Here is a 14,958-nt window from a genome sequence, read left to right as displayed (position 1 = left end):
GATTCATAAAACCTTCTTCAAGTCTTCAGTAGTCCACTGGCGGTGCTTCACGGCCCAGGCAAGTCTCTTTTTTTCTTATTTTTCCATCTTAGCAATCACTTCTTACTGCCTGCCACAATCCTGACAATTACTCTCATATTCTACTAGTATGTCTTGCAGGCTTGGAGATCCAGATTTGCCGGAGAGGTCTGCTCGATTTACCAACTGCAGCATGTGTCTGTGTTATTTATTGTTGAATATTCTTCCAGGCTGATTATGCACCTGAGAGTTTCTCTATCTGTGAAGTCTGCATATTCCTGATTACAGCAGTATTTGCAGTCCAGTTGGTAGTGCTGGACCTGAACTGCAGAGATCATATAGATCTATTGCTAATCTCTCTGCAGTATGCTCCATGCCAGAGTTCCCTCAGAAAAACAGTGATGGGTGCAGCCATGACAGTATGGATCAGGTGATCAGTCAAACACCAACCAGAAGCCAGTCTGCAATCACATGACAGTCTCAGCCAATCTCTGGACAGCCAGGGATATTAAGGGAGTTTCCTGGACACTCTCAAGCTACCAGTGCTTTGTTGTCTTTGGTTCTGCTGTGAGCTTTGCCTGTGTTTTTCTATAGGTAGTATCCAGTTTACAGCACAGTGACCATCTCCAGCACTCCTTGGTTCATGAGTAATTGCCGGTTCCTGTATTAGCTCGTTCGGTCCCAGTGTCTACACAATTGCCAGTTCCTGTATAGCTGGACCAATCCCAGTATCTGCTCATCCTGAAAGTTCCTAAATAGCTGGTTCAATCCTAGTATCTGCTCAACCTGACAGTTCCTGAATAGCTGGCTCAATCCCTATGTCAGCTTGACCTGACAGTTCCTGAATAACTGGTTCTAACCCAGTTTCTGATCAGTTGGTTCCTGAATAGCTGGACATTCCAACATTTGCTAAACCTGCCAATCCCGAATAGCTGGTTATTCCAGTATCTGAAATCATTGAACTGTTCCGTCTGTGAAACATCTGATAGCTACTCACAGAGCTCTTTATTATCCAGATGTTCCTCCTGTAACCTCTAGACTGCATGAAGAAGAGTTATTGTAGACCTCCCAGTTCCCATACTAGCCTCACAGATCACGTTCCCATTATAACACCTATTCTGGATCCACAGTCAAAAATATCCGTCACAGTAAGCACTGGCCAAATGGAGTTGGCAGGCAGTGCAGGAATGAACACGATCAGTTGCAATCTATTGCAGCTTGTTTGGAGGGTCTCAAGGCATCCCAGCTCCAGCTGGTTCAAGGTCTACATGAACTATTTATTTACTAGGACAGACTGACTACCTCAGAGGTTTGGGGTACCTCCCATTTTGAGAATTCTTTGCTCAACTCCATGGCATTCACTCCTTTAATGTCGGTACCCCATTCGGAACATTCAGCAAGCGAAACTCTGGCTTCCCAGCATCCATTCACTGTCCCTAAGCATGTTACTTCTAATCTACAGCAGTCTCCTACTGAGATTTTTTTTTAACAAAACTACTAAAGTCACACTGAATGAGAGAACTCCTCCTTCAACTGTCTTCAGAGTCTCACAGCAGGTGACTCTGATCAACTGAGAATTCTACTCCAGAAGTTATAACAGCTACAGAACCTGTTGACCTGCATAATTCCATTATTATCTAAGAGTACTTATGGAATGGTTAACAGAAGAAACGTCTTAACCAAGTTCCTTCAGAAACAAGGTCGCTTTCTCCGTACAGAAAGGGGTCATTTACCAGTGCTATCCATGGCCCACATCAGCGGTGTAGGAAGAACCTTCTCTTCTTCTATTGTGGAGCTTTTGATCACTTCATTAAGGAGTGTACTCTTCACAAGGTCAGAAATGATCACGTCTCAGGGTGAAAAGCTTCCTGCTTCTGAATCATCCAGTGTTTTCACTACAGTCTCCGTTTGGGGTGCCAAAAAGACTCAAATCTATGATTGGGGACCATTTAATTAAAAGTGATTAAAAGTACTTATCTCAAGTGGGATAACCAAAAAAAGAATACTTAAACTTCTGAAAATCAGAGGGGTGTCTGACTCACCAGCCCCAGGTGGGGGTGTCTGTTTCCGTAACTTCAAGAGAAGCATCAGATTTGTCAGTTCTTGATATTTCCGTTCCAAGCGGGATGTCTTCTTCTGTAACTCTGGAAGGGGGGACTGTGTCCAGCTCTTCAAACCAAGCAAAGGCATCTGATCCTTCTGCACCCGATTCTTCACTACCAGAGGAAGAGTCTGATCTGTCAACACCCGGAGGGGTTTCCAGTACCACAGATGCAACCATGGAGTCTTGTCCACCACTGTCTGAAAGATTCACCATGTTAACAGCCAGCAGTCTCCTCCGGATTCAACTGATTCATGTATCTGCAACCCAATGGGCTATTCCGAGATGGTTGCAGCCTCTGCATCCACATGCATCAGCTGTGTCCATAGGTCTTCGCACACGCAATGGCTATAGTGCGCGTGTGTGACCCTTCACCATACGTTCGCATCCCAGAAGGACGCGAACGCATAGTGATTGACAGCGGCGGCCATCAACGCACTGTTTTCATGGGGTGGTCCGGTGTGTTTAGGGAGAACACAGGTGTGTTTAGGGGTTTTCGGGGTGGCTGCGTGACGTCACACGCAGCCGCTGCAAAACAAAAGATGGCGCCAGACCGCCTGCATGTGCATCCAGGCTGCACAGGCAGAGGTCATCCTCTATTCCAGGCCTGGCCAACCTGTGGCTCTCCAGATGTTGTCAAACTACACATCCCAGCATGCCCTGCCACAGTTTTAGCATTCCCTAACAGCAAAACTGTGGCAAGGCATGATGGGACCTTTAGTTTTACAACAGCTGGAGAGCCACAGGTTGGCCAGGCCTGCTCTATTCTATGCATTTGCAATTACATTGCAAATGCACCACAGGGCAGTGCAACACACATGCTGGGTGGCCTTGTCCTGTACTGGGTGGCCCCCAGCAGGTGAGTAGATGGACACAGATATTTCTGTGAAAGCAAGATCGGCATCAATCTCTAAATAACCCCCCCAATCTGTTTTTTTCTGTTCATCTCAGTAAATGGACTCCAGATAGTCATGCAAGAAGGGGTGTTTGATTCTGAGGCCCAAGAAGGGGAGTCTGATTCTGCAGTTCAAGGAGGGGCATCTGTTTCTGTAGCACGAGAAGAGGTGACAGAGTTGCCAGCGTCAGTAGGGATAACCAATGTTCTAGTTCCAGAAGGATCATACGAGTCTCCAGTTCCAAGAGAGATATCTGTTCTGCTAATGCCTAGAGGAGCATTTGATTCTACAACCACAGAAGGGGTATCCGATGTTTCAACTCCAAGAGGGATACCTGAACTTTTAGCCTCAGAATGGACATCTGCATTTTCTGGTTGTAGTGTGTTCCCTTATGGCACCCTGTATACTACCAACATGGTCCAGGCCCAAGAAGGGTCAATTGTACCTCCAGTCTCAGTTGGATTGGGTATGTCCGATTCCAATCTGGGGTTAGATTCCTTCAAGTAGCCCCAAAATCAATCCGATTCAATCTATGTATCCGCATAATGGACTCCCTTCTGTCTGTTCCAGTAAAGGACTTAAGCCTATCATTCCTGAAAAGGGCTTTGCTTTAACTCTGTAAAGTCACCAGAGTCCATAGCCTCAGTAGATAATACAAGTGCCGCAGCTCGAGGAAGTTTCCAGTTCCTGAATAGCTGGTTCTATCCCAGTATCTGCTCAGTCAATTCCTGAATAGCTGGACATTCTAGCATTTGCTCAACCTGTCAGTCCTGAATCACAGATCATATTCCCGATACAACCTCTAGTCCAGATCCACAGCCAAACATATTCGGGACTCTGCCTCTTGACCTGTCAAACCTTCAGCTTAAAGTTTCTTTACAATTGAAACTGAGACTTGCTTGCTTCACCAGTGTTAAGCTGTGCTTGAAGCTGTTGTACTGTGAGACGCCTGTTATGCATGTGGTTTACTCGCAGAAACTTGTCTTCTGATTTGGTTGTGAATTTATTACAGTGGGTTGTTTGTCTTCCTTCGATAATTGCACACACGCCATTCAATAAATATATCCCTCCCCCACTGCACAACAGATGCAGATAAGAGGAAATAGGATTTTTGTAGTTACCTTTACATACTTTTCTCTAAATCCATTTGGGTTAGACTACTGACCTTGTGGTATGGTAGGAGCAATGTGGAAATTGGCATTCAAACGGTTACAAGTCAGATGTAATGTAGCTTCTCCTCTATATTACCCTTCTTGTAGTTTATCATCTGTCCTTACTTTAATTGGGCAATAAAGGCTTGTTCTAAGCACCAGCCTGATTCATAGGGGGATATCCAATTAGCCCCGGTAAAACATTGGGTCAAAAAAACATATGTTTTTCGCATTTTTTCCCGATGTTTCACCGATATTTTTTTATTTTTTTATTATTATTATTTTTTTTTTTACAGGCTATCCAAATTGATTGCCTGTAAAAAAAATGCCCTTTGTCCCGAAAATACACAGGTTCAGTGAAACTTGGGTGATTTCGGTAGAAACAGACCCGTTTTCGCACACGAGAATGGGCAGTTTTTCGGGAGATTTGGTTTAGCCTGCCTGAGGCAGGTGAAACAAAATCCCCGATAAGCCGCGTTTTGTGCCGGCTTATAGATAGCCGTGGTAATTGGATATCCAATTGGCCCGCCGGGGGCTAATTGGATATCCCCCATAGTGCTGTTTCTTAAGATTGCTACAGTACAAGAAACATTTTAATGCGAGTACAGGCTAAAACACTGATATTATTTATTGGTCTATCAGTGTTAACAGGTGTGTGGTACCTTAAAAACATACATTAAATACCTAGTTTCAATGCTTGTACCTAGGAGAAGACTCCGGCCTATTTAAATGTTGTACGAAAGCCCGATGGTTGCGTACAACACCAATAGTAAGATATCTGGAAATGGGACCACTTTTTAAAACAAGGGGAGTTGCCCCTGTTTCGAAGGCATGCCAAGGCCAGGGTTTCCTGGCCACTGGCAGATGAGTTCCGTCACCCATCCTTAGACTTAGATGATCGCAATCACAATGGTAAAACAAGGCACTTGGAACTGTGATGGTGCCAGAAGGCATTTTTTTTTTTAATGGTCTCTTGCGGCATTGGCATCATTTAGTGGTAGCGGCTGTGACAACCGTTACAACTGCTACTGCTTACCGTACAACAATGAATCAGGCCCTCAACCCAAAGGAAGACAGGTGATGAGAGACAGAAGGATCGGGACAAGTGATCATAAGCTGCTGGAGAAGGGAGTTTGTGTTGGGTATCGCTATAGTTGAGCCTTAGTTTGGAGGCAACATGTACAGGTAGCTGCTGTGCATGAGTGTCAGGATATCACAGCAGGGCCCGTGATTGGCTTATGCCAGATGCAAAATATAGCCTAAAGAACACTATATTCCTCAGGCAAATTACCTGGAGAACAAGGACAAGACAATGTACTCAGGACATCTTCTGTGGTTACATTAACAGGGGTCACTGTCTGGTTGACCACAAGTGTATCCCCACTAATTCTACACTCCTGAGTGGCTGTATTTTGCTCCGATAGCCAGAAAGAGGAGCCTAATGTAAAGGGCCCTACACACTGGTCGATATATTTGAAAGATATTAACGATGTTGTTGATAAATGAACGATAGATCGTTCATATCTTTCAGTGTGGATGCTTCAACGATGCACGTGCCCGCAATCGTTCATCATTGAATGATCATCATGCCAGTCAATTTGGACGATATATAGTGCATTCGGAAAGTATTCACAGCACTTCACTTTATCCACATTTTGTTGTTACAGCCTTATTCCAAAATGGAATAAATAATTTTTTTCCCTCCAAATTCCACACACAATACCCCATAATGACAACATGAAAAAAAGTTTTTTGAGATTTTTGCTAATTTATTAAAAATAAAAAACAAAGAAATCACATGTACATAAGTATTTGCCATGAAGATCAAAACTGAGCTCAGGTGCATCCAGTTTTCAATGATCATCCTTGAGATGTTCCTATAGCTTAATTAGAGTCCATCTGTGGTAAATTCAGTTGATTGGATATGATTTGGAAAGGCACACACCTGTCTATATAAAGGTCCCACAGTTGACAGAGCATGTCTGAGCACAAACCAAGCATGAAGTCAAAGGAATTGTCTGTAAACCTCAGAGACAGGATTGTCTCGAGGTACAAATCTGGGGAAAGGGACAGAAAAATATCTGCTGCTTTGAAGGTCCCAATGAGCACAGTGGCGTCCATCATCTGTAAATGGAAGAAGTTCGGAACCACCAGGACTCTTCCTAGAGTTGGCTGGCCATCTAAACGGAGCGATCGGGGGAGTAGGCCCTAGTCAGGGAGGTGACCAAGAACCCAATGGTCACTCTGTCAGAGCTACAGCATTCCTCTGTGGAGAGAGGAGAACCTTTCAGGACAACCATCTCTGCAGCAATCCAAGAATCAGGCCAGACGGAAGCCACTCCTTAGTAAAAAGCACATGGCAGCCCGCCTGGAGTTTGCCAAAATGCACCTGAAGGACTCTCAGACCATGAGAAACAAAGTTCTCTGGTCTGATGAGACAAAGATTGAACTCTTTGGCGTGAATACCAGGCATCATGTTTGGAGGAAACCAGGCACCGCTCATCACCAGGCCAATACCATCTCTACAGTGAAGCATGGTGGTGGCAGCATCATGCTGTGGGGATGTTTTTTAGCGGCAGGAACTAGGAGACTAGTCAGGATAGAGGGAAAGATGAATGCAGTAATGTACAGAGACATCCTGGATAAAAACCTGCTCCAGAGCGCTTTTGACCTCAGACTGGGCAACGGTTCATCTTTCAGCAGGACAAATGACTTGCAGCCGAGATATCAAAGGATTAGCTTGAGGACAACTCTGTGAATCAGTGACGTGCGGTGAGGTCACTGGTTGGGGAGGCACTGGCAGCTAACAAGCCCCCCCCCCCCGAGAAAAAAAAAACATCAATAAAACCAGCACTAGGCAGAACCAGCCAGGGGGAGTAATGCCATATCAGGGGAGACACTCAGTGTGGGGTCCCCCTGCCATAACATTAATCATCCCCCCAGCCAGTCAGCCCAGGGTTGGAATTCCTCGGAAAGTGGGAACCCCAAAAAATAAAAATGGGGTGCCCCCTCCCGAGCAATAACCAGCACTGGGCTGATAGCCCAGTGCTATGCCCCGCACCCCTGGTGGCGGTGGGTGCGGGGTTCATTGTGTGTTAATATTGTTCTTTACAGGTGGTCTACAGGTCCCAGCAAGCCTGCCCCAGCAGGCTGGCACTTGGAGAACCACAAGTGCCAGCATGCCCAGACATAAAGGGCCCGCTGGCACCTGTAGTCCACCTGCAAAGAATAGTAATATTGTTCTTTACAGGTGGCCTACAGGTCCCAGCAAGCCTGCCCCAGCATGCTGGCACTTGGAGAACCACAAGTGCCAGCATGCCCGGACATATAGGGCCCGCTGGCACCTGTAAAGAAAATATTAAAATAAAACACCACACGGTCTTAAAAATAAGTTTTATTAAACTGGATCTTCACCTGGGGACGGCGGCCTTTAAGCTCTTTTGCGTGGCCGCCGCCTTCCCAGGGCTTCCTGCGTCTTCACCTGGGGGGGCGCCACCTCCCCAGGGCTTCCAGCGTCTTCACCTGGTGGGCGGCGGCTGCTAAGCTCTTTTGCATAGCCGCCGCCCATCCAGGACTTCCGGCCGTCTTCTTTCTTCAGGAGCTCTTCACAGCTCCACCTCCGCCGTCGGACTGACGCTCCTCTGCCTCGCGCTGACTTATATAAGTCAGCCGGAGGGGGCGGGGCGATGACGCGGCGAGCCGTGATTGGCTCGCGGCGGCCATCTTGAATTTCAAAAATGACGCTGAGGCGCCATTTTTGAAACTGGTACCGCTCTGCTGCCAAACTCTGCAGGCTAAAGGTAATCCTCCGCCGCACCCAGCGCCGCCGCAACCCGCCACCCGCTCCACCGCCGCCCGCACCACCGCCGCATCCCGCCCCACCTCCTCCGCCAGCGTCGCCCACACAGTGATTGACAGCGGATCCAGTAACGGATCCGCTGGCCAATCACTGTGGCCTCACTGACAGGGACGTGCTTTCATAGGTTGAAAGCACGTCCCTGTATGAAAGCGGCACCTCTAATGGTGCCGCTTTCCCATATATTTTCAATGGGCTTTTACTGCCCATGGCTAGTCCCCGCCCGTGCCCGCCCCCCGCTCCCATACCTTTCCCCAGAGACAACGGGAGGCACCACGATCGGTGCCTCCCAAACACATAAGGAGGGGAGCAATGATCAGAATAATATTAAGAGGATACATATGACACAGATATCTATTCTTATTTATATTTATTATGTATTATACGTGTGTAGGACTTGGATACCTACCTCTTCCACATGGTTAGGCAGATTTGCCACGTACAGCTGGTAATTGGGTTCCTGATCTTTGAATAAGAATAATAACAATAACAATAATAATAATAATAATAATAATAATAATAAAAAAAAACAATGGACAGAAGGCAGAGATGTACTGTATCAACAACATTTTGATAATATAGAAGAGATATCATGACAACATTACATTGGTCATTACAGTGGTCAAAACGAGTATAATCTACTTTTGATATACAAAAATAGGATTTTAATTACCTACCGGTAAATCCTTTTCTCGTAGTCCGTAGGGGATGCTGGGGTCCACATTAGTACCATGGGGTATAGAGGGGTCAACTAGGAGCCACTGGCACTTTAAGAGTTTGAGAGTGTGGGCTGGCTCCTCCCTCTATGCCCCTCCTACCAGACTCAGTATAGGAACTGTGCCCGAGGAGATGGACAACTTTGAGAGAAGGTTTTAACACAGATAGTGGCGAGATTCACACCAGCTCACACATACAAGGCAAACCAAGCTAACCAGCTGGAAAACATCAGCAACGGCTGAACAAGATTACTTAACCAAGTAACAAAACAATACTTAACCAAGAACAAAGCAGTACTGAACCAATAAATCACTGCAGGACAACGAAGCGCTGGACGGGGGCCCAGCATCCTCTACGGACTACGAGAAAAGGATTTACCGGTAGGTAATTAAAATCCTATTTTCTCTTATGTCCTAGAGATGCTGGGGTCCACATTAGTACCATGGGGATGTACCAAAGCTAGCAGAACGGGAGGGAGAGCGCGGAGGCTCCTGCAGAACTGATTGACCAAACTTGAGGTCCTCAGAGGCCAGGTATCGAACTTGTAGAACTTAGCAAACGTGTTCGACCCTGACCAAGTAGTTGCTCGGCAAAGCTGTAAAGCCGAGACACCCCAGGCAGCCGCCCAGGAAGAACCCACCTTACGAGTAGAGTGGGCCTTAACAGATTTTGGACACCGCAATCCTGCCGTAGAATATGCACGCGGATAGTGAACCTGATTCAGCGAGAGATCGTCTGCTTAGAAGCAGGACACCCAATTTTCTTTGGATCATACAGGACAAACAGAGAATCCAATTTTCTGTGACGAGCGGTCCTCTTCACATAGATTTTGAGAGCCCTCACAACATCAAAGGACTTTGATGAAATTGAGGAGTCAGTAGCAACTGGCACCACAATAGGTTGGTGATATGAAAAAGCCGACACAACCTTCGGAAGGAACTGCTCACGTGTCCGGAGCTCAGCTATATCTTCGTGTAAGATCAAATAGGGCTTTTACAGGACAAAGCCTCCCAACTCCGACACACGTCTAGCAGAAGCTAAGGCCAACAAAGTGACAGCCTTCCACGTGAGAAACTTGACCTCAACCTCCTGTAGAGGCTCAAACCAATCTGATTGGAGGAACTGCACCACCACGGTAAGATCCCAGGTTGCTGTAGGCGGCACAAAGGGAGGCTGGATGTGCAGAACTCCCTTACAAAAAAGTCTGAACCTCAGGGAGGGCAGCCAATTGTTTCTGTAAGAAAATGGATAAGGCAAAATCTGGACCTTTACGGATCCCAACCTCAGGCCCATATCCGCATCTGCCTGCAGGAAGAGGAGAAACCGTCCCAGTTGAAACTCCACCATAGGAAACTTCTTGGATTCACACGTCAAAGTCAAAAATATTATAGCCACATGTATCACGTGCAAACACCATTCAGAGTGGCCTCTGTGCGGTTGCATACCAGCCGTGCGTGCGCAAACCCGGACGCTGTGTACATTGGCTCGTGAAGCCCTGCGTATTAGCATGTGGTATGAGTAAATACGGTAACATACGCATTTGCATAGAAAAGCCACAAAAGCCATACTCAATATTTTAACCATATAGTGCATAACTCACACACAGTCTGTACACCTCTTCAATAGCAAGTTACCGTGCACACACAAATTAATCAAACCACTCATACGCATAGAAAGGTGATTCTTCCAGAAACTCAATCACAAACAGTACCTTGAATGTATCAGACTGTCTTGTTTACGCAAAGCTTTGTAATCATGGAACATGAACCCTGGTCTATGAAGAAGGTGAATACCTTTGGTTGCCCCCATTGTTTTAAAGTGTACATTGAGACAACAGATACTGGACTGTCATTGTTTTACTAGAAGCCAGGACAAACAAGAAGACAATATCCTACACAAAACACAAGCCTTGCTTGTACAATAACTTGCAAAATCACTAAATAGCTAACAAATTACAGACCAGACATTTAATGTATGATATATTGTATAGCAATGTTATTCTCATATACATGGTCTGGACTCATCCAGCCCACGATAATATATGTATATTTCATAACAAATTGTAATAGCAGGAATGTATGTGTGTGTATATACACTGCTCAAAAAAATAAAGGGAACACTTAAACAACACAATGTAACTCCAAGTCAATCACACTTCTGTGAAATCAAACTGTCCACTTAGGAAGCAACACTGATTGATAATCAATTTCACATGCTGTTGTGCAAATGGAATAGACAACAGGTGGGAATTATAGGCAATTAGCAAGACACCCCCAATAAAGGAGTTGTTCTGCAGGTGGTGATCACAGACCACTTCTCAGCTCCTATGCTTTCTGGCTGATGTTTTGGTCACTTTTGAAAGCTGGCGGTGCTTTCACTCTAGTGGTAGCATGAGACGGAGTCTACAACCCACACAAGTGGCTCAGGTAGTGCAGCTCATCCAGGATGGCACATCAATGCGAGCTGTGGCAAGAAGGTTTGCTGTGTCTGTCAGCGTAGTGTCCACAGCATGGAGGCGCTACCAGGAGACAGGCCAGTACATCAGGAGACGTGGAGGAGGCCGTAGGAGGGCAACAACCCAGCAGCAGGACCGCTACCTCCGCCTTTGTGCAAGGAGGAACAGGAGGAGCACTGCCAGAGCCCTGCAAAATGACCTCCAGCAAGCCACAAATGTGCATGTGTCTACTCAAACGATCAGAAACAGACTCCATGAGGGTGGTATGAGGGCCCGACATCCACAGGTGGGGGTTGTGCTTACAGCCCAACACCGTGCAGGACATTTAGCATTTGCCAGAGAACACCAAGATTGGCAAATTCGCCACTGGCGCCCTGTGCTCTTCACAGATGAAAGCAGGTTCTCACTGAGCACATGTGACAGACGTGACAGAGTCTGGAGATGCCAAGGAGAACGTTCTGCTGCCTGCAACATCCTCCAGCGTCACCGGTTTGGCAGTGGGTCAGTAATGGTGTGGGGTGGCATTTCTTTGGGGGGCCGCACAGCCCTCCATGTGCTCGCCAGAGGTAGCCTGACTGCCATTAGGTACAGAGATTAGATCCTCAGACCCCTTGTGAGACCATATGCTGGTGCGGTTGGCCCTGGGTTCCTCCTAATGCAAAACAATGCTAGACCTCATGTGGCTGGAGTGTGTCAGCAGTTCCTGCAAGACGAAGGCATTGATGCTATGGACTGGCCCGCCCGTTCCCCAGACCTGAATCCAATTGAGCAGATCTGGGACATCATGTCTCGCTCCATCCACCAACGCCACATTGCACCACAGACTGTCCAGGAGTTGGCGGATGCTTTAGTCCAGGTCTGGGAGGAGATCCCTCAGGAGACCATCCGCCATCTCATCAGGAGCATGCCCAGGCATTGTTGGGAGGTCATACAGGCACGTGGAGGCCACACACACTACTGAGCCTCATTTTGACTTGTTTTAAGGACATTACATCAACGTTGGATCAGCCTGTAGTGTGTTTTTCCACTTAATTTTGAGTGTGACTCCAAATCCAGACCTTCATGGGTTAATAAATTTGATTTCACATTCAACTATGTAAAGAACAAAGTATTTATTCCTTTCCTGCTAGGGGTTATAAAGTGTATTCCGCCTCACGTGTAGCTACTCTGTGCTTACAGCGTGACGGCGTGCGCACGCAATGTGTACGCATCTGTTAGGGATTTTACACACACACACTTAGCGGTCACAGCGGCCTGTACAGATATCCGTTTAAGGTATTGCTTTTTCTTCCTGAAAGTGAATCAGACTTCACAACACCAAGATACATACTTTTTCCAAATGCAATGGTAATGTTTAGACGTTACTCCTTTCCTACCCTGTATCAGGGTAGGAATGACTTTGTTCAGAATGCACTTCCGAGCTAATATCTGGCGTTGAACCTCAATGCCGTCAAACATAGCCGTGGTAAGTCTTGATAAGCGAACGGCCCCTGTTGCAACAGGTCCTCCCGAAGAGGAAGAGGCCTCTGATCTTCCAGCAGTAGATCCAGATGATTCGCGTACCAAGCCCTTCTTGGCCAGTCCGGAGCAATGAGGATTGCCTGAACTCTTGTTCTCCTTATGAGTTTTAGAACTCTTGGAATGAGTGGAAGTGGAGGAAACATGTACACAGGCTGGAACACCCACGGAGACACCAGGGCGTCTACTGCCTTGGCTTGCAGGTCCCTTGAGCTGGAACAATACCTCCGAAGCATCTTGTCGAGACGGGAGGCCATCATGTCTATTTGAGGTACACCCCAAAGATCTGTCACCTCCGTGAATACCTCCGGATGGAGGCCCCATTCTCCTGGATGGAGATAGTGTCTGCTGAGGAAGTTCGCTTCCCAGTTGTCTACTCCTGGAATGAAGATCGCTGACAGCGCCAACGCGTGTTTTTATGCCCAGAGGATGATTCTGGTTACTTCTGACATTGCAGCTCTGCTCTTCGTTCCGCCCTGTCGGTTTATGTAGGCCAATGTCGTTACATTGTCCTACTGCACTTGAGAGGCTCGATCTAGCAGAAGATGGGCCGCTTGGAGAAGACTGTTGTAGACGGCTCTTAGTTCCAGAATGTTTATTGGAAGGCTGTATTCCAGGCTTGACCACCTTCCTTGGAAGGTTTCCTCCTGAGTGACTGCGCCCCAGCCCCGGAGACGTGCATCCGTGGTTAGAAGGATCCAGTCCTGAATCCCGAACCTGCGGCCCTCCAGAAGGTGAGGTATTTGCAGGCACCAGGAGTGAAATCCTGGTTTTAAGTGACAGACGTATTCTCTGGTGCATGTGTAGATGAAATCCCGACCACTTGTCCAGGAGATCCAGTTGGAAGGACCGAGCATGAAACCTTCCGTACTGTAGAGCCTCGTAAGAGGCAACCATCTTCCCCAGAAGGCGAATGCACTGATAAACCGATACCCGAGCTGGCTTCGGGACATCCCAGACTATTGTTTGAATCACCAACGCTTTCTCCTCTGGCAGAAACACCCTCTTCATTTCCGTGTCGAGGATCATTCCCAGAAAAGACAACATCCTGGTCGGCTCCAAATGTGATTTTGGAAGGTTCAGGATCCAACCATGTTCCCTGAGCAGATGAGTCATGAGAACAATGGACTGCAACAACCTCTCCCTGGACGATGCCTTTATCAGCAGATCGTCCAGATATGGGATAATGTTCACCCTCTGTCTGCGGAGGAGACCCATCATCTCTGCCATCACCTTGGTGAACACCCTCGGTGCTGTGGAGAGGCCGAATGGCAGCTCCTGAAATTGATAGTGACTAACAGTACAAATCTGAGATAAGCTTGGTGTGGCAGCCAAATCGGAATGTGGAGGTACGCATCCTTGATATTCAGGGATACCAGAAACTCTCCCTCCTCCAGACCTGAGATCACTGCCCTGAGAGACTCCATTTTGAATTTTAACACTACTAGTGCAGCGCCTAACTGGTAAATGTAAAGTATAAATATTAAAAACTGCTGAGACACTGCGCTTGCCGTGACCACTATGTGAGGAATGGAAGGACAAACTAAAACAACAAAAATGGCTGCGCTGTGTGTCAGTAGTTATGTACAAAAGAGAGCAAACGTGTATTGTATGAATATTGTATTTAATAAAAAATGCTAAAGTAAAATCAACATAAAATTGGTATCAATACACCTATATCTGTCTCATGTGATAATTGACTGATGAATGAAAGAAATATTTTGGAAAAAGTTCATATTCCACAGTTCAAGAGAAAATTCAGTATGGTGCAATTTCCAAATGGTTATCTCATATACGTCACCAGGTAAGTCGTTGGAAGCATATGGTACCTCTCCGAATGGGCTGGTAAAAATTTAGCCGAGCGTCCCCGGCTAAACAATCCTGTTTTGCCCAATGTACTGCACAGCGGAGGGAAAACCTGAGAGTTGCCTGATGATTAGCACTCGTCACAGCGAGGAGATGAACGGCAACCTCCTGCGGAGGAAAAGATAGTCCGGCAATAGTCACCAGTTGCAGCGGTGAGATAGGCAGCAGCCTGTGGGGTGATGAGCCGGTCAATAAGATTAAAGGAGAAACCAGTTTGGATTTGCACGGAGGTATAAAACCTGGACCAGGTGTGCTTTAGAGGCAGGGTCCTGACGCGTTTCGTCACGGTCACGTGACTTTATCAAAGGTATGATCCTACCTCCAGGTTGGTCAGTATTTAAAGCCAAAACGGCTAATGACATCTGTTTATTATTAGCCGT

At 46.7% G+C, this 14,958-nt stretch overlaps 1 protein-coding gene across 2 annotated transcripts in view; it reads right to left on the bottom strand.

The window, feature by feature from the left end:
- Window positions 1–14,958, bottom strand: part of LOC135056675 (uncharacterized) — a 163,603-nt gene that overhangs the window by 72,159 nt on the left and 76,486 nt on the right. For both annotated transcript variants that reach the window (XM_063962127.1, XM_063962126.1), the window contains exon 3: window positions 8,432–8,487. In XM_063962127.1, the coding sequence (XP_063818197.1) occupies window positions 8,432–8,487 (56 nt within the window). The remainder of the gene's footprint in view (window positions 1–8,431; window positions 8,488–14,958) is intronic.

Source organism: Pseudophryne corroboree, chromosome 3 (genome assembly GCF_028390025.1).
Source record: "Pseudophryne corroboree isolate aPseCor3 chromosome 3, aPseCor3.hap2, whole genome shotgun sequence".
Lineage (NCBI taxonomy): Eukaryota > Metazoa > Chordata > Amphibia > Anura > Myobatrachidae > Pseudophryne > Pseudophryne corroboree.
Note: the sequence above shows the minus strand (reverse complement) of the source record. Positions and strands in the feature narration are given on the sequence as shown.